This window comes from Felis catus, chromosome C1, assembly GCF_018350175.1.
Source record: "Felis catus isolate Fca126 chromosome C1, F.catus_Fca126_mat1.0, whole genome shotgun sequence".
Classification (NCBI taxonomy): domain Eukaryota; kingdom Metazoa; phylum Chordata; class Mammalia; order Carnivora; family Felidae; genus Felis; species Felis catus.
This window is the reverse complement of record NC_058375.1, coordinates 206,121,530-206,142,764: the sequence shown is the minus strand read 5'-3', so window position 1 is coordinate 206,142,764 and position 21,235 is coordinate 206,121,530. Positions and strand designations below refer to the sequence as shown.

General features: G+C 40.1%; 1 protein-coding gene across 2 annotated transcripts in view; it reads left to right on the top strand.

Annotated features, from left to right (window-relative positions):
- Positions 1-21,235, top strand: part of FARSB (phenylalanyl-tRNA synthetase subunit beta) — a 72,982-nt gene that overhangs the window by 11,235 nt on the left and 40,512 nt on the right. For both annotated transcript variants that reach the window (XM_003991201.6, XM_045034532.1), the window contains exons 4-14: positions 401-470; positions 1,105-1,220; positions 6,280-6,430; positions 7,689-7,797; positions 9,607-9,677; positions 11,144-11,205; positions 12,117-12,168; positions 15,565-15,626; positions 16,098-16,305; positions 16,793-16,873; positions 20,009-20,101. In XM_003991201.6, coding sequence (XP_003991250.1) covers positions 401-470; positions 1,105-1,220; positions 6,280-6,430; positions 7,689-7,797; positions 9,607-9,677; positions 11,144-11,205; positions 12,117-12,168; positions 15,565-15,626; positions 16,098-16,305; positions 16,793-16,873; positions 20,009-20,101 — 1,075 coding nt within the window. The remainder of the gene's footprint in view (positions 1-400; positions 471-1,104; positions 1,221-6,279; positions 6,431-7,688; positions 7,798-9,606; positions 9,678-11,143; positions 11,206-12,116; positions 12,169-15,564; positions 15,627-16,097; positions 16,306-16,792; positions 16,874-20,008; positions 20,102-21,235) is intronic.

Genomic DNA, 21,235 nt, shown 5'->3' with positions numbered 1-21,235 from the left:
CCACCCAGGGGCCCCAGCAATCTGTATTTTTAATAAACCCTGTTTTTCCTAGAGGTTCAGAATCTCATGGTTGGAATAAAGCTTAAAGGTTATTGAATCTAGTCCTTCAGCTGATGTAAATGCCCCCCTCCCCCCCCCCCCCATGGTTGCTTAGTGTTTTCTAGCCTCTGCTGATCCTGCATTAGTAGGGCTCCCCTATATCTAGGGCATCCTATACCATTTTTGGAACACTTTAAATGTTAGAAAGTTTGCTTTTTGTTTTGATATTCAGCCTAAATTTGATTTTCTTTAACTTCAGCCAGTTGTCCTAGATCTATTCATTTTATATACTTTTACACAGACTACAGCTGATAAAATGGTTTGGTGAAAAATGGGCAAGTTTGTTTTAATTGCCTTTTAGGATAAAGGCTCCAGTGTATAAACGGGTAACACCTAATGGAGAAATCCAGAAATTGATCATCACAGAGGAGGTAATAAAGATAAATTCTTATTTTCCTTCTTAAAAAATTTCCTTGGTGTATATATTTATTAGGTGGGGAGGAAAATGAAACAAAGCTGACCCCCTGCCAAATATAATTTTCTTTGATCATTTGCTAAAAATGGACGTATATTTAGCCTCTAGCTCTTAAAAACTGTCAGTTTGTTCCCTTTCATTTCTCAGGAACAGCAAAGCATCAGTTTTCCTGAATAATTTTGGAAAATAACACCCATGTGTTTATTTAAAGTACTTTGAGATATAATTGTTTAAGTTGTGATACATTAATAAAATTTACAGAAACTTTGAGGGGACATCACCTTGGTAAAAACATCAACTATGAGAAAGCTACTTAAAAACACTAATTTTTTCTCAGTTATTTAGTAAATTTTCAGAAATTTTGCTGACATGTAAATTCCATGAGAATGACGACTTTGTCTCTTGTCACCACTCTATCTTGGATTGAATGAATATATGAATATACATGTTATATTCATATATGAATATATGAATATACGTGTTTGCGAATTTGTGATAGTATTGAGAGTGCAGCTAACTTTGTTTTACAAGACGTTATTACAAAGAAAGGCCCTAGTCTGGACTCTATCTAACGGCCTGATGCACTGCAGACAGCAAGAATACGCCCTTATGCTGTGGCTGCGGTTCTCCGGAATATCAAGTTCACTAAAGATCGATACGACAGCTTCATTGAACTTCAGGAGAAACTACATCAGAACATTTGCAGGTTTGTCGTTGCCTCTTCTGTCCTCCTTACCTTCCTCTGTCCCTTCCCCCCTTTTTCCTTTTTACCCTTTTCTCTCTCTCCCCCTCCCTCTCTCTCCCCCCCTTCCCTCCCTCCTTCCTTTCTTCTTCCGCAGATTTTTTCAAAGCGTTTCTAAATTAATCTGTGAGTAACAAGTTTAAATTTGCTTAGCTAAATTGCAATCAGTTTAAATTTTACCAGACAGCTATGTGTTACTGCTTATAAACAGTGCATAGATGGAGAAACAAGAGCTCTATTGGGAAAACTATATGGAGAAGAAATACCTAGTCCTAGAGATTTCCTTGGTTTTTATGTTTGTGTTATTGTCGTTTGGTTCAAATTCTTAGTAGTGCATTATACTACTAAATGTTAAATGGTGGTAATTTGAAGTATGACCTGTCATTTTAAAATGGAAAAATTGGGGGCGCCTGGGTGGCGCAGTCGGTTAAGCGTCCGACTTCAGCCAGGTCACGATCTCGCGGTCCGTGAGTTCGAGCCCCGCGTTGGGCTCTGGGCTGATGGCTCGGAGCCTGGAGCCTGTTTCCGACTCTGTGTCTCCCTCTCTCTCTGCCCCTCCCCCGTTCATGCTCTGTCTCTCTCTGTCCCAAAAATAAATAAACGTTGAAAAAAAAAATTTTTTTTTTAAATGGAAAAATTTTGGCTTGATGTCTCTTCTTGAGTATAATTATAAATTTGACAGATGAATCTTGAGACTTCTAAGTAACTGAATTTTCTTACTTATTGGACATTACTATTCATCATTTCCCATATGCTCCTTTAGTGCAGTGATCTTCAAACCTTTATAATTCCTGAACTCCTAAAGGTCAAGGAAGGTAACAGTGGGAGTCTTTGCACTAACTTCAGCATTTAAAAAATCCTAATGGAAGTAAATGATATATTTACGGATAAAATCAAGCTTTAGCTAACATAGCAAGGTTTTTTTGTATTGGTCCTGAAATATATCAGCATATCTCATGCTGATCAAAAGGTATGATTAGCAGTTACAGATGTCTTGAATAAAAATAGAAAAATTTATTAATTGCGGTAATCGCAGTTTGGTAAACTGGAGACTAGAAGAGGCTTTTGTGTAAGTGATGGGGAAGGGGTGGAGGGGACCCTGGATGTTTTCTTCTGGGATGAAGTGTTTTAAAAATAAAACATCAGTAGGTCTCTATTTCCAGAAACATCTTTGTTTATGTGGTAAAAGAAACTTTTTCAGTTTCTCAGTATTCCCAGTTCTGCTGTAAAAATAGTCTGTGTGTTAGCTTGTTAATGTCATTATTAAGCAAAACAATAAAAATTTAAATATCTCCAATGAACAAAACAAAAGATTTTTTTTCTAATTTTTTTTTTTTCAACGTTTATTTATTTTTGGGACAGAGAGAGACAGAGCATGAACGGGGGAGGGGCAGAGAGAGAGGGAGACACAGAATCGGAAACAGGCTCCAGGCTCCGAGCCATCAGCCCAGAGCCCTACGCGGGGCTGGAACTCACGGACCGTGAGATCGTGACCCGGGCTGAAGTCGGACGCTTAACTGACTGCGCCACCCAAGCGCCCCAAAAGATTTCTGACCAGCATAGGTATAGCTAGTAAGTGGTTGAGCCCGATTATATGTTCTGGACATACTTTATTTGAAGAATCTATTTTTAACTAAATTGGAAGGCATTTCCTCACTTAACTCAGCTTTACCCTCCGTTTATGTGGTGTTTCTGGGAATCCTGAGCTTTTTCTACGGGGAGAAATAAACTACATCCTGATACTCTGGTGTGCCAGTGTCCTTACCTGTCATGAAATCTTAATTAACCTCCTGCATGGGCTTTGGAAACTTTTTTCCAAGAAATACACTCATCTCATTTACGTTATCAAATGTATTGGCATAAAGTGGTTCACGATGTTTTCTTAGAGTGTGTGTTATGTGTGGAGGAGGGGCAGACGGGGGAGAGAGAACGTACCAAGCCGAGATGGGGCTTGATCTGAGGTGGGGCTGATCTCACGAATAAGGAGGTCATGACCTGAGGGGAAATCCAGAGTAGCTTAACCGACTGAGCCTCCCAGGTGCCCCTCTTAATGTCTGTCGTGATACCAGCTTTTCATTCCTGTCTGTTCCCTTGCTCACTGTGGCTGGAGGATCGATCGTATTGATCTAAAAAACCCAGCTTTTGGTTTTATTGACTTTTCCCCTCTTTGATTAGGTTCTCTGTAGGGCAAACTGCTAATCCGGAGGCAAGACCTTTCTGTCTACTTGATCCCTTCCCACAGGAAACAGGTTTTCGGTCTGCACGGACACTGTTCTTCCCATAGTTCTTTCTCTGTCCTCGAGTAACTTCCTCAGGTGTGTGCGCTGATCAGTACTCAGCGGAACCCTTGAGGGGGTTCCTCTGCAGATGCGCAGGATTCTGATAGCCCTGTCCACTTCAGTACTGTTTCCGGTGAACTCCAGCAGTCTTGGTCTCCCCAGACTCCCCGTTACGTCTCTTCAACTCAGGAGTCTGCTGATCTCCAACCCTGTCCCCCTTCCCTGCCTTACAGCGTGGAAACCCCTCGAGGCAGTAAGCCGGGCAGTCGTGGGGCTCCCTTCATTGATTTGCTGTCTGTCAGGGGTTGCCTTCACTGCCTCATGTCCAGGGCCACCCATGAAACAGTTTCCTGTATTTTCCCCTTTTGTGGTTTCAGGCAAGACTGTAAATCTAGTCTGTTACTCCGTCTTGGCCGGAAGTGTCCAGTGAATTTTTACCTTTTTCATCTCTAGAATCCATTTGGTTTCTTAAACAAACAAAACTTTTTTTTTTTATTTTTGAGAGAGAAACAGTGTACACACAGGGGAGGCGCGGAGAGAGAGGGAGACAGAATCCAAAGCACGCCCTAGGCTCCGAGCTAACAGCAGAGCCCTAAGTGGGGCTCTGACTCACTGACCATGGGATCATGATCCGAGCCGAAGTCAGATGCTCAACCCACTGAGCCACCCAGGTGCCCCCTCTTGGCTTCTTCTTAAGTGTTTCTTTCTTTCTTTTTTTAAAATTTTTTTTGCTGTTATTTCCTTTTCTGCTCCTTATGTGCATATTTTCCCCATAATTCTTGAACATTTTTTATGGTAGGAGCTTTAAAATTTGCATGGTGATTTGACAGTCTGGGTCATCTTAGCATTGGTTTTTACAGACTGGTTTTTTGTCTAGAGTAGGAGTCCCATTTCCCTGTCTTTTGATTGCACATAGAATGTTATGTTATTGGTAAGGTTCTTGATTTTCTCTGAGGAGTGATTTTGTCTTGCCAGCAAAGACTTTTGAATACTTAGATTCAGATTCAAAACTCTTAGCTAGGCGAGACCTTTGCAGTTGGCAGCCACTGAATTTCCCACTCTGTTCTTTCAGCTCTCCCCTGCTTTTTCAGGGCAAGACGTTACAATTTTTGCCAGTATGATAGGGAAATCTTGATTTCTAACTTCTTTTTAGGTTGCATATTTTCATGTATCTGGGATATATTTTGTGTCTTAAGGGGTGTCCTACTCCAGTTTTACACATTGTCCTGTATTTTCTTTTGAATAATTTTTGTAGTTCCTTCTGTGAGTGTATGTGTGTTTATCTCGTTTTTCCAAAGGCATAGCTCTTTGATTCATATGGAATTTATTTTTTTGTGATGGGTTTGATATCGAAATTTAGTGACCTTTTGTGGGGATACTCTTAGGATTAAGGAATCATTACTATCTTAAAAAAACACACACGGGTGCCTGGGTGGCTCAGTCGGTTGGGCAGCCGACTTCTGCTCAGGTCATGATCTCGCGGTCCCTGAGTTCGAGCCCCATGTCGGGGCTGTGTGCTGACAGCTCAGAGCCTGGAGCCTGTTTCAGATTCTGTGTCTCCCTCTCTCTGACCCTCCCCCGTTCATGCTCTGTCTCTCTCTGTCTTAAAAAATAAAAAAATAAAAAATAAAAAAATAAAAAAAAATTAAAAAAAAACACACACACACATGGACCTTCTTACACATGGATTTGAGTTAATGTATCTAAACTTATGGAACTGTGCATTACAACCTATGATGTTTCTGGAGTTACTATCTTCCGGAAGCAAATAACTCAGAGTAAAGTAACACTTCTTTGTGCTTGTTAACAGTTTTATTTCTTAAATTTCTTGTTACCTGTCTTGAAGGATGACCAAGATTTATTTCTTACAACTTTTGAAAACTATTTCACAGGTCATGTAATGTGGACCTTCATAAAATCCTTGATTGCCAACGCATTTTATCTAGTGTGTATATGCACTTATACATAAATACTAAAATATGTTTGTATTTCCCTCCAAAACTAATTTTAAGAAGTCTTAAGAATGGCATACATTTTGACCAAGTTTCTTTTTGAATTGTCTTTCAGAAAGCTTAGAGCTAAATTTGTGACACTGTGTGCTAAGACTGTAGGCCTTTAGATTCTAAATTAGTATTAATATTGTTCCTGGCTCTGTTTTATATTCCTGTTTCTATTTCTTTCTCTCCTAATCTTAACTTGCTATAAATTCCTAAAATTTCCTTAAATCCTTTGCACATAAACTGTAGAACAAATGAAATTAATACCTTCTGAACTTCCCTTGCACATTAAATTTTAAATGTAATTCACAGTTCTTTAATTTTTTCCCTTATTGAAGTCATACAGCTTTGTGACAGAAAATTAAGGAAAATATAGAAAAACCAAAAAACACAGCAGTTTGGTAGTTTATTCTAATAAAACATTTGTTCACTTGAAGACCCAAAGAGGAGTTAAAAAGAGTGTGTTCACTAATGTCCTAGTTAACACAGTACTTAGGAGAGCACTGCAGCAAGGAATCTATTCTGGCTCCTGAAATGTGTTTTAAGTAGCTTTACAATTTCTCATTACTTTGGATGGCTGTGAGAATTTGTTCATTATACTCTTCTAAACTTGCCTTGTCATAACAGGCTATTTTAGGGAAGTGTCAAAAATCGTTTTGTTAAAATGTCTGTTAGCTCCCGAATATCTGCTTTGGACTATTAGAACTTGTTTTGTCTGTCCTCTCTCTCTTTTCTCTCAACATTTAGGAAAAGAGCCTTGGTTGCTATTGGTACCCATGATTTGGACACTTTGTCAGGCCCTTTTACTTACACTGCAAAGCGACCTTCAGATATCAAATTCAAGCCTCTAAATAAGACCAAGGAGTATACAGCCTGTGAATTGATGAACATATACAAGGTAGATTGTTTTTTTTATCTTATGCAATAGCTCTCCATAAATCAAGAAAATTCCTTTAATGTCTGGTCTTGGAATAGGGAGATGTAAATGACTACTTCTAATTTTTATTTTAAAAAATTATTTTAGGGGTGCCTGGGTGGCGCAGTCGGTTAAGCGTCCGACTTCAGCCAGGTCACAATCTCGCGGTCCATGAGTTCGAGCCCCGCATCAGGCTCTGGGCCGATGGCTCAGAGCCTGGAGCCTGTTTCCAATTCTGTGTCTCCCTCTCTCTCTGCCCCTCCCCCGTTCATGCTCTGTCTCTCTCTGTCCCAAAAATAAATAAACGTTGAAAAAAAAATTAAAAAAAAAATAAAAAATTATTTTAAATGAGTCCTTTTAAAAAACTGTGTCGGGGCGCCTGGGTGGTGCAGTCGGTTAAGCGTCCGACTTCAGCCAGGTCACGATCTCGTGGTCCGTGAGTTCGAGCCCTGCGTCAGGCTCTGGGCTGATGGCTCGGAGGCTGGAGCCTGTTTCCGATTCTGTGTCTCCCTCTGTCTCTGCCCCTCCCCCGTTCATGCTCTGTCTCTCTCTGTCCCAAAAATAAATAAAAACGCTGAAAAAAAAAAATTAAAAAAAAAAATAAAAAACTGTGTCTTAGCTCCATCCACGAGCTACTGATTCCTTTGATCTAGAGTGTGGCCTGGGCATATTTTTGTTACTTTTTTAACCTCTTGGTGATTTTAATCTACAGCTAGAATTGAGAACCAATGCAGTGGAATATGCCACATTGTGATATTCCTGTCCAGGTATAATTAAACCTCATGAGAATACGAAGAATAAGATTAAGCTAGTTTTTTGTGAGAAACAATATTACAATATGTCTACCTCCTACTGTTTGGCATTTTAGGTTCCAGCACTTAAAATCATTTAGTAGTCACTTTAAATGGCATTTGAAAAATAAAAGTAGTAGGTATCATTCAGAAAAAGCAGCTCTTATCCTTGGCTGATTGGCCAGTGATTTCCTTCCTGTTGAGGTAGTTTTGTGATGGTTTGTGTTTTGCTTGAGACCATTCAGGCTTGCAAATCTGTTTTCAGTCTTGAAAAATGGTCAGGCTGTGTTCTCATCTCTCTTCTGTTGGAGAGGAGGTATACAAGGCTATTGAGATATTTATATTAGCAAATCAAATCTAGAACTTTCTCTCATTTGGGACCGTTTTATTATTTTTCTGTGCTAGATAGGTGTGTAAACTAATTCATAATTTGGCTTACTTTTTTTCAGACTGACAACCACCTTAAACATTACTTACATATCATTGAAAATAAACCCCTGTTCCCAGTTATCTATGATAGCAACGGTGTCGTCCTTTCAATGCCTCCAATCATCAATGGTGAGTTGTTTCTTGAGCCTCAGGGTTTTTTGTTTGTTTTCTGTTTTTTGGGTTTTTTTCTGTTTTATCATTCAATATTTCTGCAGAATTGAACTTTAGACTTGGCTGAATCAAATCAAATCTTCATCTGGAATCTCAGAATTTTGTAGATTTTATTGTAATGGTTTTTATTTAATAAACGTTTTACTGGTGTTTTTATATAACAAAAAAAAATTTTTTTAACCTTTATTTTTTGATAGCATGAGAAGGGCAGACAGACAGACAGACAGAGGATCTGAAGCGGGCTATGCACGGACAGCAGTGAGCCCAGTGCCGGGTTCAAACTCATGTTCCGTGAGACCATGACCTGAGCAGAAGTCGGATGCTCAATCGACTGAGCCACCCAGGCGCCCCTTAATTTTATTTTTTTTAGTGTTAATTTATTTTTGAGAGAGAGAGACAGATGGAGCATGAGTGGGGGAGGGGCAGAGAGAGAGAGGGAGAGAGAGAGAGAATCGCCAGCAGGCTGTCAGTGTGGAGCCCCACTCAGGGCTCAAACCCAGGAACTGTGAGGTCATGACATGAGCTGAAGTCAGACACTCAACTGACTGAGCTCCCCCCCCCCCCCCCAGGGTCCCCCAGTATATAACGTTTAAATGTGTAAATATCGGTACATAGGTACTTATTGGTGCCAGTCTCTGGATTCTGTCCTGTTCTTCCAGAGGGTGTTGATATTTTGGTTTTAGCCTGTGATTTGCTTGGTTAAGCTCAAATTCTGTCTAACCTGCTATTTTTTTTCTTTTTTTTCCCCCAATATATGAAATTTATTGTCAAATTGGTTTCCATACAACACCCAGTGCTCATCCCAAAAGGTGCCCTCCTCAATACCCATCACCCACCCCCCCTCCCTCCAACCCCCCCATCAACCCTCAGTTTGTTCTCAGTTTTTAAGAGTCTTTTATGCTTTGGCTCTCTCCCACTCTAACCTCTTTTTTTTTTTTTTTTCCCTTCCCCTCCCCCATGGGTTTCTGTTAAGTTTCTCAGGATCCACATAAGAGTGAAAACATATGGTATCTGTCTTTCTCTGTATGACTTATTTCACTTAGCATAACACTCTCCAGTTCCATCCACGTTGCTACAAAGGGCCAAATTTCATTCTTTCTCATTGCCACATAGTACTCCATTGTGTATATAAACCACAATTTCTTTATCCATTCATCAGTAACCTGCTATTTTATAGTTAAAACTTTTAAGCTGAATTTCAGTCCTCTTTTTCTCAGTCCTGAGGGCTTGTTTGATGAGGCAACTTGAATGTATTCACAAAATTTAATGACCTCAGAGCCGTAGATGTTACCCTTTTGGAGAGGAGAAGGTTTAGTTGATTCATGATGAGAAGAGTTTCTTGTCCTTGAGGTCTTGGACTTGAGCTGTTACAGTGGTTCAGAACCTGAGCTTCAGAGTAGCCGGACTGAGACCATATCATAGCCTTGCTGCTTCATGGATTGGGATCAGGGTCAAGGAGCGCAAGCTCTGAGTGTTCGTTCTACCTGCAGCTCTGGCACAGGGTTGTGGTGAAGGTGCGAGGAGACGGCTTCTTCCGGTGCTGGCAGAGCAGCTGGTGGGCTGAATGCACTTAGTAACAGCTGGTTACTGTTTTGATACACCTGCTTGCAGTGGGGGCTTAAAATAAAAGTTGCATTTTCACCTTACCTCTGAGATATCAGTTTATATCGTGTCCTAATTGAAAATGTCATTCCTGTGTTGGAGAGCTTTTTTAGTGCACCTGTATTTCTGAAACTGATTGTTTTTGTTACCTTGTGTTTGTTGCAGGAAATCATTCCAAAATAACTGTAAATACTCGAAATGTATTTATTGAATGCACAGGAACGGACTTTACTAAGGTAAGTGAAACAGATTCCACTTTTATACTGTCGGACAGGACAAATTTTATTTCTGGCCAAGGCTATATGGCTGAACTACAAAGTGTTGATTTCGTAGATGGGAACATACTTCAGAAATTTAGAAAATTAGAAAACTGTAGATGTTCTGTACTTGGTAATGGTGTGTTCATTTAATCAGCAAACCTTTAATGAGTACTTCTGTCTTTCCAGTGCTTTGAATTTAATGAGGTACAAGTTTCTTGACTTTAAGGAACTCATTCTGGTGGGAGAATTAGCCATATACCTAACTGTAAAATTGAGAAATGGAATAAAGTGTTGTATAACTTGTTTGTTTTAGTTGGCTTAATTTAAATGCTGAGTAATTTGGTGCCTTGTGTACCTGGTAATAAGTTTTTCAAAATGAACTGGCTATAAAGAAGCGTTATATTAGCAAGTTGACAAAGGGCATGTGCATGTGATGATATCTAGAGTATGTAGAATACTAGTTCGGTCACTTTTAGTAAATACGTATATTAGATTGCTATGAAACACCTCCCACCCCCGATTTCTTTACACGAGTTAAGTAAGTCGTAAGGTGAGGTGACAGGTAAGCAAATTGGGAAAGATAAGCTTGAACGGCAGGAGAAGCCTGGCCTGTAGAAATAGGGCAGATAAATGGCATCTAATACATCTTAACAGGATTGGACACCACTGTAAGGTATTTCATTTATAACTTTTATGGGCCATATTTGCCGTCAGAAATCCTAGAGTGATAATGGCTTACACTATTCACCAATTCAAAAGAATTCATACGTTAACACACCTTTAGGTAGCTTTCCTAAATCTTACATTTAAACAGTGAAGGGTATGTAAAAGCAAAGCCTATATCCCAATAAGTTTACTGTATTTTTCTCTGAGAATATTTTTCCAGTTAAAAACTTTAAGAAATCTGTATGGCCCTTGCAGTATGCCAGGCATTGCTCTCACATTAAAACATTTAATCTTCATAATAACCAGATGAGACTGTAGGAATTTTACTGTCTCCATGTAACAGATGAAGATGGTGAACTACAGAGATGGTGAGGGACTGGCCCAAAGTCCGGTTACTAGTGAGTGGTCGAGCCAGGAGTCGGGCGCCTGGCTGCAGAGATCTAGGACACTGATGAGGTTTACCCCCAGACTTAGCCGTTTGTCTCCCTTGGAACTTGGTGAACCCAAGGGGGAGGGCCGGGGGAAGTGGATGATTTGTTTCAGTCATGGATTGTTAACTCTCAGAGAACTGAATAAATGCAGACCACCTGAAGGTACGGCTAGGCCTACTTTAGCTCACAAGCTCTTATTCCACTCCTTTTTTTAGAATGTATATATAAAGTCTCATTTTTAGATGTTTGAGGACTAAATTAAATTTTCACTTCCATCTGAGTGAAGAGAGAATATATCTGTAGATGACAATATTTGTCTTTTCCTTTTTTTTTTTTTTTTTGCAGGCAAAAATAGTTCTCGATGTTATTGTCACCATGTTCAGTGAATATTGTGAGAATCCGTTCATGTAAGTTCATTTGACACCTTTATTGACAGCCTGTTCTGAAGGCAAAGCAGTGAGGCCTTGTGTTAGACATAAAGATGAAAAACGTGGCTCTGGTGATTAGAATATATCCGCTCTTTGCAGGGGCTAAGATCCGAAGATAAATGTATAAAATAAAAAGTGATAAGTACTTTAAAATAAATTTCAGTGACGTTCTGGCTGTAAGGGCAGGTTATTGCCAGCTGAGGCACCTGGGCAGACCTCGTGGAGGCAACGAAATTTAAGCTGTGTTTAAGGATCGTTGGATTTGAGGATGTAAACATGGAGGGGCAGCTGAGGAACAGCTAAACAAGTAGGGAAGCACGTAGGAGAGCAAAGCAGTTATCCTCTATGTATCACTAAGATCTCTGTATTTTTTTCCAGAGCCTATTGGCTTAGGCAACATTTAAACCGCCCTTGCTGCGTATCAGCATCATTGTTCATTCAAGTGTTCATTATAATTCAGAATAGCTGCATCACTGCAGAGCCCACGCCTGAAATCGCGCGGCAGTGCCAGTTTTGTCGCTTGATGCGCCCCTGAGCGGTTGCGTAGCCAGCTTTCGTGGTGTAACACAGCACCCTGGTGAAAGCTGGAGTGTGTGCGTCCGTGTTGGCGGGGAGCCCACAGGGGAAGCGTGCTTTGCAGCACCGAGAAGAGAACGTCAGGCGTGCGCTGCCCCAGGAGAGATGGGAGCCGCGGGGAGTGCAACAGCAGGGGGGCGGCGAGCGCAGGGGGATTGATCCAGGCGGCAGTGTTGGAACGTGAATGGATTGAATGTGTTGAGGCTACTGTTCCAGGCCGAGTGAGAGACTTGTGAGCCATACGTTCATTTCTAGAACTCACTGCCTTTTTTTTAAGTGTTTTATTTCTGGCTTTCTCTTTTTTTTTTTCTAAGGGTTGAAGCCGCTGAGGTAGTTTTTCCTAATGGAAAATCATACATCTTTCCAGTAAGTATTTAAGAAGTGGACTTGATAACACAGGTGGTAACAATAATGGTGCTAGAGTGTTCGTTGTATGTCCGTCCATCCGTCCACCCACATGCCAGGCACTATACTATGTGCATTACATGGACATAATCACATCGACCCTGTGAAGGTGGGTGCTGTTATTATGCCCTTTCCCAGATGGAGTTAGAGACCTTCAGATGTTAAATAGCTTGCCTCTTGCTGTTAAGTGGTAGAGCTGTGTGACAGTTGGGCTTCAGCCACCAGCTCCGTTATATGACCACAGTACGTGGCCAGAATTCCTCTGATTTCTTCTATTAGCTAGTTAACTGGGTAATTTATAGTCTGACCCCTTTTAAGATAACTCAGCCCTCCAAGCCTAATTAATCTGTTCACGTTTGAGTTAACAGTTGCTAAAGGCCATCACTGTAACTAAAAATTCCGAATGTATTAGCAGGACTAAGGAATAAGCACGATTATTGTCCAGACGTAGGATCTTAGTAAAAGAAAAAGAAATCTAAACCAACATTATTCTTAACTGACTGGGTTTTTTTCTTCCCCTAAGATGGTTTTGTAAATAAAGATGACCATTCCAACACATGACTGTATTAGTCATTTAGTTGTGGTTATGATTCAGTGAGGCCATTCTTTAAGCTCTTTTTCTTTGGAATTTTCACTATTCCTCCGTCACTTAAAAAGTGGATCACAGCCTGGAATAGTTTCTACTATTTAAATAGCTTTTAAAGTAGATGAAACCTGCTGAGGTCAGAACACCCCGTCCTGAAAACAGTAATTTAGCATCCTATTTTATTCTAGAATATTGATGATAATTCAAAATAAATGTATAATATAGAAAGTGTTGAAATTATGGGCAGTATCAGTTAAAAATTTTTAGTGGCTGTTAGCTTTTGTTATATAATTAATTGATATCTTAAGACTTAGTGACTTAAAACAACAAAGATTTGTTCATGACCATGAACAATAGAATCATGATTCTGTTGGTCAGCTGGGTAGTTCTGGTCTGAGCTGGTTTGACTAACCTCTGCCAGCCTTGTTCCGGGTCATCAGCTGGTTGGTAGGCTAGCAGCTAGATGACCTTTGATGGCCTCGCTCAAGCCTGCTTAGCCTTGGAGTACCCAGGTCAAGTGTCTGTCACATCCAGCAAGGTAGTTTGGTCTTTATTACATGGTGGCAGTTGCAGGGTTCCCAGCAGCGAGAGAGAGCAAGTCCAGTGCTTCAGTATTTTTAAGCATGGTGTCCTGTTGGCCTAAGCCAGTCATTTTGCTAGATTCAAGGAGGGTGAAATAGACTCTCATTTCTCAGTGTGGGGGCCTTAAGTGTTATATCGTGAGTCCATGGATGCAGCAGAGTTGGGAAGAATTGGCCGTTTATGTGATTTACCACAGTAGTACTTGGAATTAGCCAGAGATAGCTTTTTAGTTTGTTTTACAGTGATGTCTCGAGTTGAGAAAGTTTTTTTCTCTTTAATGTGAAGAACTGTCAAGTATTTTTTAACTTTTTTTTTTTTAATGTTTATTTTTGAGAGAGACAGAGTATGAGCAGGGGAGGGGCAGAGAGAGAGGGAGACACAGAATCCGAAGTAGGCTCCGGGCTCTGAGCTGTCAGCACAGAGCCTGATGCAGGGCTCGAACTCCTGGACTGTGAGATCGTGACCTGAGCTGAAGTCGGCCACCCAGCCGACTGAGCCACCCAGACGCCCCAAGAATCGTCAAGTATTAACAAAAGTGAAATATGTACTTTGAGGAAGAAAAAGATACATTAAAATTTGGTTGACTTTTCTCATGTAGCTAATTCCTTGAATTTTTTTGCATTATAAAGAGGTTTCATAAATTTGAAATGATGGGATTTCTGAACAGGAGTACTGTATCAGTGTTGTCATTTGTTAATTTATTTCCTTATAAATGTAGATTAAAACAGCTTTTCTCGGATTGTCCTCCCAGAAGAGAATGACCTTCTGAGGAACTGATTGTTCCTCATGTGAAATAGCATGTTTTTTAAAACACTTTGGAAGTTCTTCCTAGTCTTCTGTTATTTCATATAAAAGAATAAGAGGACCTGAAAAGATAAGTGGAAGGCAGTGAGAGAGGCTGGTGGTTGATGGTGTGAGCCTTGGAATTAGGCTGCCTGAACATGTCAGTTCACGTGTTTGTTCATTTGCTACTTGGACACACTTACTCATTAATTGTATACCAAGTGCTTATTCTCTTGTGAGCATGTTTGTAAGCACTGGGAATATAGCATCACAACCTCAGCAGCTTACCATTGTTGTGATCGGGGAATAGTTACTCATCTAAAATTTACTATTCTCATTTCACAAATAAGAAATCTAATAGTATCTGTTGTGAGGGTTAAGGTTCTTTTAAGTATCTTCAAAGTGTCTTGTACTGTTTAGTTCATATTAACGACTCAGTGAAGGTTGTTTCTGTGGCAGTCAGTAGCATCTGGTTTTGTACTTTTTAAACCCTAACGTGCAGTCACCTCAGCTCAGGATCTTGATATCAGATCTGGATTCAGTAGATCCATTGTCACTGCTCCCAGCAACAAGGCCAAAGAGTCTGCATTTCTAAGAGGCACTTGGGTGATGATGATGTTTCTGCCTGAGCACTGCATTTTGAATGGCAGGGCTCTGGCCCATTGTCCTTACTTGAATCCAAACATTCTTAGATATAGCCTTTTTTGCTAGTGGTAGTTACACTTTTGAGAGTAATTTAGTGATAAGAAACATTCATAGATATGTGTGCAAAGATGCTGAAAAGCCTGAGTTTTATACATATTTGTTCCTACCTAACATGGCACAGTTATGTGCTGTTTGAAGGAGAGTGAGTACCGATTTATGAGATGCTTCCAGCCGTACCTTCTAGAGCAGATTGATGATCGCTAGGACTGCCTGGGGGCGCCTGGTCGCATTCCCCACCAGAATAAATGATAAGAAAGGAGTTTCTTTGTAACACTTAGATTTAGCTTAATGGTGATATTTGATAGTTCGTACACGGTGGTATTTGAACTCTTTCTTGGTCGTATACACCAGCTTGCATGAGAGGAGATTCAAAATCCTTAGGATTTATAAGCATCTTAGAAATGATGTACCAGGGTTTTATTGTAGAGAGTGGTGATTGATCATCTAAGAGAAAAGTGTTTGACATTTTATATTTCTGAGAAGTTCCTGTTGTCTAGCAAGTAGAATGTTCAGTTATGAACGTAATGTAGCAGATTTATTCCTCCATAATGTTTTCGAAACATTATGTTTATTTTCAGTGTCTCGCTCTAACAACGGTTTTTTGGGAGGGCAAACTGCACAGTAAGATGACATAAAATTAGAGTCTAACACTGTAGCTGACAGGGAATGACTGAAGCTTCTCAAACTTTTTCTCTTTGAAGGAACTGGCTTACCGAAAAGAGATAGTGAGAGCTGATCTAATTAACAAAAAAGTTGGAATCAGGTACGCTTTGAAAACATTTATTTACTGTTGGAGAGAATTCAAGAATGAAGTACCCACAGGACTTTAATTTTTCTTGGAAGAATGCTTAGGGTTTTCATATCTTTTCAGAGTAAGTGATAATAAATCCTCTGTTGTGATATCTAGTGTCTAACGGAACTCCGAAAGAAAGGTGATACTTAGAGTATTTTGAAACAAAATATAAGCATTTTTTAAAATTTTTTTTAATGTTTATTTATATTTGAGAGAGACAGAGACAGAGTGTGAGCAGGGGAGGGGCAGAGAGAGAGGGAGACACAGAAACAGAAGCAGGCTCCAGGCTCCGAGCTGTCAGCAGAGAGCCCGACCCGACGCGGGGCTCGAACTCAAACCATGAGATCATGACTGAGCCCACTGAGCCACCCAGGCGCCCCAAAATATAAGCACATTTTAAGTAAACCAGTGAAGTTTATGGATTGTACATTCCTGTTTCAGAGAAACTCCAGAAAATATTGCCAAGCTTCTAACCAGGATGCATTTAAAGTCAGAAGTAATAGGCGACGGGAATCAGATTGAGATTGAGATCCCTCCAACCAGAGCTGACGTTATCCACGCATGTGATATTGTGGAAGACGCAGCTATTGCTTACGGATATAACAACATTCAGATGGCTCTCCCGAAAACATACACCATAGCTAATCAAGTAAGATTGCACCCTTAAATAAATATTCCTTATTGTGAGAGACTGATTATTGAATGGCAGGAAGGTTTTGGGAAAAACAGAACATAGGAATTAAGTAGCATTTGGACATGCTGTGCCATGAGAGGCATTTGCTGTGGAGAGGATACAAAACAGATGCCCAGTGGATTAGAGTAAGTTGAAAACTTGTGATGGCTAGTACTTGAAGAAAGACAGGTTTCGAGTTTGGAGCCCTTTTGAATCTTTAACTGGGATATTCATTTCCTCAACCTGGCCTGAAGGCAGAAGTTTGGTGTGGGAGAGGTGAAGTGGGGGTTTGTACATCTGTGTAGGAATAGTGGGGTAGTGGGGCGGTGGGGAGGGCTAAAACGGGGGTGCTAGCGGTATTAGGATGGAAGGGGGTTTTCCTTTTAATGACATGTTTTGTTTAAACCTTTTGCTAGTAGGAAATTTTATTGAGGTGAAATAAAGTGAAATATCTTTTTTTCAGTTTCCTCTGAATAAGCTCACAGAGCTCCTACGGTATGACATGGCAGCCGCCGGATTCACCGAAGCGCTTACCTTTGCTCTGGTATGTCCTGTGTGCTTTTCTGTGCAGCTGATTGTTGACAGTGAATCCCTGAGTTACTGTATTCTCTGATTCCTGACACGAACTTACAAAAGCCGGACTGCTAACATTTCCAGGTTCTAGAAAAATGTTTTCACTTGAGAACGTACAATTTCTAGTGAAGAAATGTTTTCTTTTTAGTCACTGAAAATCATGAAGGACAAAACAGTCTTAAATGACAGATAACTGTGTATTTTTTATTAGCATGGAAATGTTAAGGGTTGAATTCGCAATGAATTTCATAACCAGACTGATGAAGTTAGAATATTTAGTCTTAATTTGGTTGTGTCTGTGCCCACTAGATGCCGCCCTGGTTAAGGGTTTGTGGACTGTTACACATTAAACTGGTCTTTGAACATGTTCACAACATTTGCTTTGAGTTGAAAAGCTGACATAAAAGGCTTGAATCAGGAAATGAATTTTATTACAAAATAGAAGGAAATCCCCTTCCCCCTGCAGATTGACCATTTGAAAAGAATAAAATATGTATGCCGTTTATAGTTCCTTCTTCTCTTGCTGAGCATTTATGTGGTGCCTACAGTGTGGTTCTTGAGTATTCAAGCAAGCTTCTGCTTAATGACGTAGGGCAAAACCCAAACCAAAGGAAAACAAAACTAATTCGTTTTCTCCCCTCAGCTCGACTCCAGACATAGACTTCTCAGTGTTGTATTTACAGAAGGCAGGAGTGGGGGCTACGCTACTACGTATGTGGGGAGAGGGAGATGCAACCTCTCCGGGTCCTTTTAGTGAGCATTTGTATTTGTAGGATGCTAACATGGGAAGGGATCTCACGGATCTTCTCGGTCAACATTTTCATTTTGCTCATTCACTAGTCCTTTATTTAGATTTTAAATTTGTTTTTTTAATTGTTTTTAATGTTTTATTTCTTTCTGAGAGAGAAACAGAGCATGAGCCGGGGAGGGGCCAGAGAGAGGGAGACACAGAATCCAAAGCAGGTTTCGGGTTCTGAGCTGTCAACGCAGGGCCTGACATGGGGCTTGAATTCATGAACCTTGAGATCATGAGCTGAGCTGAAGTCAGACGCTTAACTGACCGAACCACCGAGGTGCCCCAAGAAATGTATTGCATTTTATTTTATTTAAAAATTATTTTTTAACATTTATTTATTTTTGAGAGAGCAAGACACAACGCAAACAGAGAAGGGGCAGAGATGGGGGAGGGATGCAGAATCCAAAGCAGGTTCCAGGCTCCGAGCTGTCAGCACAGAGCCCAACGCGGGCCTCGAACCCACGAACTGTGAGATCATGACCTGAGCTGAAGTCGGACACTTAACACCCAGGTGGGTGGCTCATTCAGTTAAGCATTCGAGTTTGGCTCAGGTCATGATCTCATGGTTCTTGGGTTAGAGCCCTACGTTGGGCTCTGTGCTGACGGCTCAGAGCCTGGAGCCTGCTTTGGATTCTGCGTCCCTCCCCGCTCTCTGCCCCTCCCCTGCTCATGCTCTTTCTCAAAAATAAATAAATGTTAAAAAAAAAAATTTTAAATGAAGTGACATAGGATTGATTTGAAAGGATTCAAAACCTGTACAGAACCATGTAGAGTAAACCATGACTGTTCCCTTCTGTTGGCCCTCTGGACTCTAACCCTATTTTCCTCCCCAAAACTAACTGCTGTTTAGACTTCGGCATGTGTGTTTCCCTGCCTTTTTTGCAGAAGTAGTGTTTAAAAAGAAAAAATTTAAACTGCTTCTAATCTCAGTCCATTATCCTCCATTGTTGTGATAAAGTACAAGGTCACTCACATACCTACCTGTGTTGTTGCTGTGCAGAACGATGTTTTTTTTTTTAATACAGATGAGTTCTTTTTGAGAGTAGATTGCATTATTTAAATTGCATTTCCTAATTCATCACATTATATCTTGTTATAAAACCGCCTCCGTGTTGTAGAGAAAATTTGATTATTCCCAGTATGCCTGCCATGATTCTCTACCTCTGCAGCCATGGCAGATCAGGGGGCTTTTTTCTGCTCTGCCTGGATGTGGCTTCAGTATCCTTCCCAAGAGAGGATGGCAAGAATCATTAGAACTGGCATTGACATAAAATCTGAGCCCATCCGTGTTTTTTTCCCCCCAAGAGAAATGCAGACTAACTAGCCCTTGAAGACCATTTGGTAAAATAGTGCGATTAGGCAACATCACCTAATGTTGGAGATAGTTCAGTACCCTGATGGTACATCAGTTTTCATGTTAAGTTTTAAACTCCTTTGCAGCAGTTAGCATTAATATGTGATACTTGTTCTTAGTAATTTATTAAGCATCACTGTTAATATTTCTTTGAGCGCTTAGTTTGTGCCAGGTACTTTATTTGCATTATCTTGTTAACTCATTTGTTAGATGTAATGCATCTAATAGTGAGTTTTATTTTCATACCTTCTGCCTATCATCCTGGTTTTGTGACCAGCCTCTTTCTCTGTTTGGTGGGTGAGTGCTTAAGAGTTTATTCCTCAGAGCTTTATCAAGCACAGATGCACAGAAGTTCAATGATCAAGTAGAAAGAATGTTGGGCAGAATTCAGGCCACTTGAATTCTGCTCTTACTCCTGTCATTCTACCGTAAGTCAGTATGTATTTAGCAGATATTATAATGGTAATCAAAACGAAGCCATAGGAACACCAAGGAAAGAGAGAGAAATTGGAGTCACTAGGAATATATCTATGGAAGAGGTAGAACTCTGTTGGGGGATGGTAGTAGGTAGGTTGGGGGAAGGCACTTATGGTAAGAGGAAGGAAGGAAGAGTGTAAGATTCAGGGAATGGCTAGCTAGTTGTAAGAGACTAGACTGGTAAGTGAGAGGCTAGCTTAGGAAGGGCCCAAATACAGTTATAGCACCATCAACATGTGGAAAACTTACTTTGCCTCTGTATCATAGATAGAACTCCTTGTAAAAGAACTGTTAATGTGAAATTATATCTGCTGTGGCCCTGAAGTAGTTGATACATGTATTCTTTTCTTTTTTTTTTAACTTCTTTATGCAGAGAATCTACATTGCTACAAGACTGTAAGTTGACTTATAGCCTTAAATACTTTGTATATTCAATTTAGTCATTGTTTTTCCTTATTTATTTTGTATGTACTTCTTAGTGCTCCCAAGAAGATATTGCTGATAAACTTGGTTTGGACATCTCTGCAACAAAGGCAGTCCACATAAGTAATCCTAAGACAGCTGAATTCCAGGTGAGAATTCTAAGTAGCTAAGAGTTTGAGTAAATACCGAGAGGTGGTACATAAGTTATTATACTTCAGATAACAAAGTCTTAGAGCTTTTTAAAAGTCTCTTCTTGGATGGAGGATAGTTGGTTCCTGCATACTTTGTTGACAAATTCTTAACACCTTTTTGTAATCTTTTCTTGATTGATTTACAGTGGGTCTTTGCTTGCTCTGTGCTGTGTAGCCCAGTCTTATCTGAACTTACCATTTCATTCCTTTCAAATCAGTTGACTTTTTAAGTACTACTTGAAGTTTTCATCTTTTCTACGCATTTGTAGTAAATGAGTCAGTAACTATTCACAGTACCTCTGTGAAGTCATTCACTTTGAAATTAGTTGCTACATCAGTTTTTGACTAAGCCGTCTCCATTTTTTTTCATGGTTAATCCTTTAGTTCAATGGCAGTTTCACATAGGGTGTAGGAATATGTCAGTGCGAATGATACTACCTTAGTAAGCGTTAAATGATTTACATTATAGACTACGATATTACCTCGAAGCGCTCTTTTTATAGATTATGATACCTTTGCTTATTAATGACTTTAAACCATCTCCCCTCTTTCATACTGGCTCGCTCTCATTCTGTTTTGCTTACAGGCGCAATTCTTGATGATTTTTCTTTTTTTCTTTTAAATTTTTTTAACGTTTTATTTATTTTTGAGAGAGAGAGAGAGTGCACGCAGGTGAGGGGCAGAGAGAGAGGGAGAAACAGTCCGAAGCAGGTTCCAGGCTCTGAGCTGTCAGCACAGAGCCCGATGCAGGGCTCAAACTCACGAACTGTGAGATCATGATCTGGGCCGAAGTTGGATACTTAACTGACTGAGCCACCCAGGTGCCCCTCTTGATGATTTTTCTTTAACCGGGTTTGGAATCAAGGGGAATCTTAGAATTGGGAAGAAATGCTTTCAAATAAATTAATGCTGTTAATAACATGTGAACTCTTGAGATAGTTCTGTGGTTTTCACATCTGTAAAAGAAGGCTCAATTCTAAAAATTTTTAAAGTTCTAAAAATGTTAAAATTTAGATTTTTTTTAAAGTTAGATTTAATCTATAGGGCTACCCACTAATGCGGTATATTAGGGCGAGGCTGTTTAAAGAACTA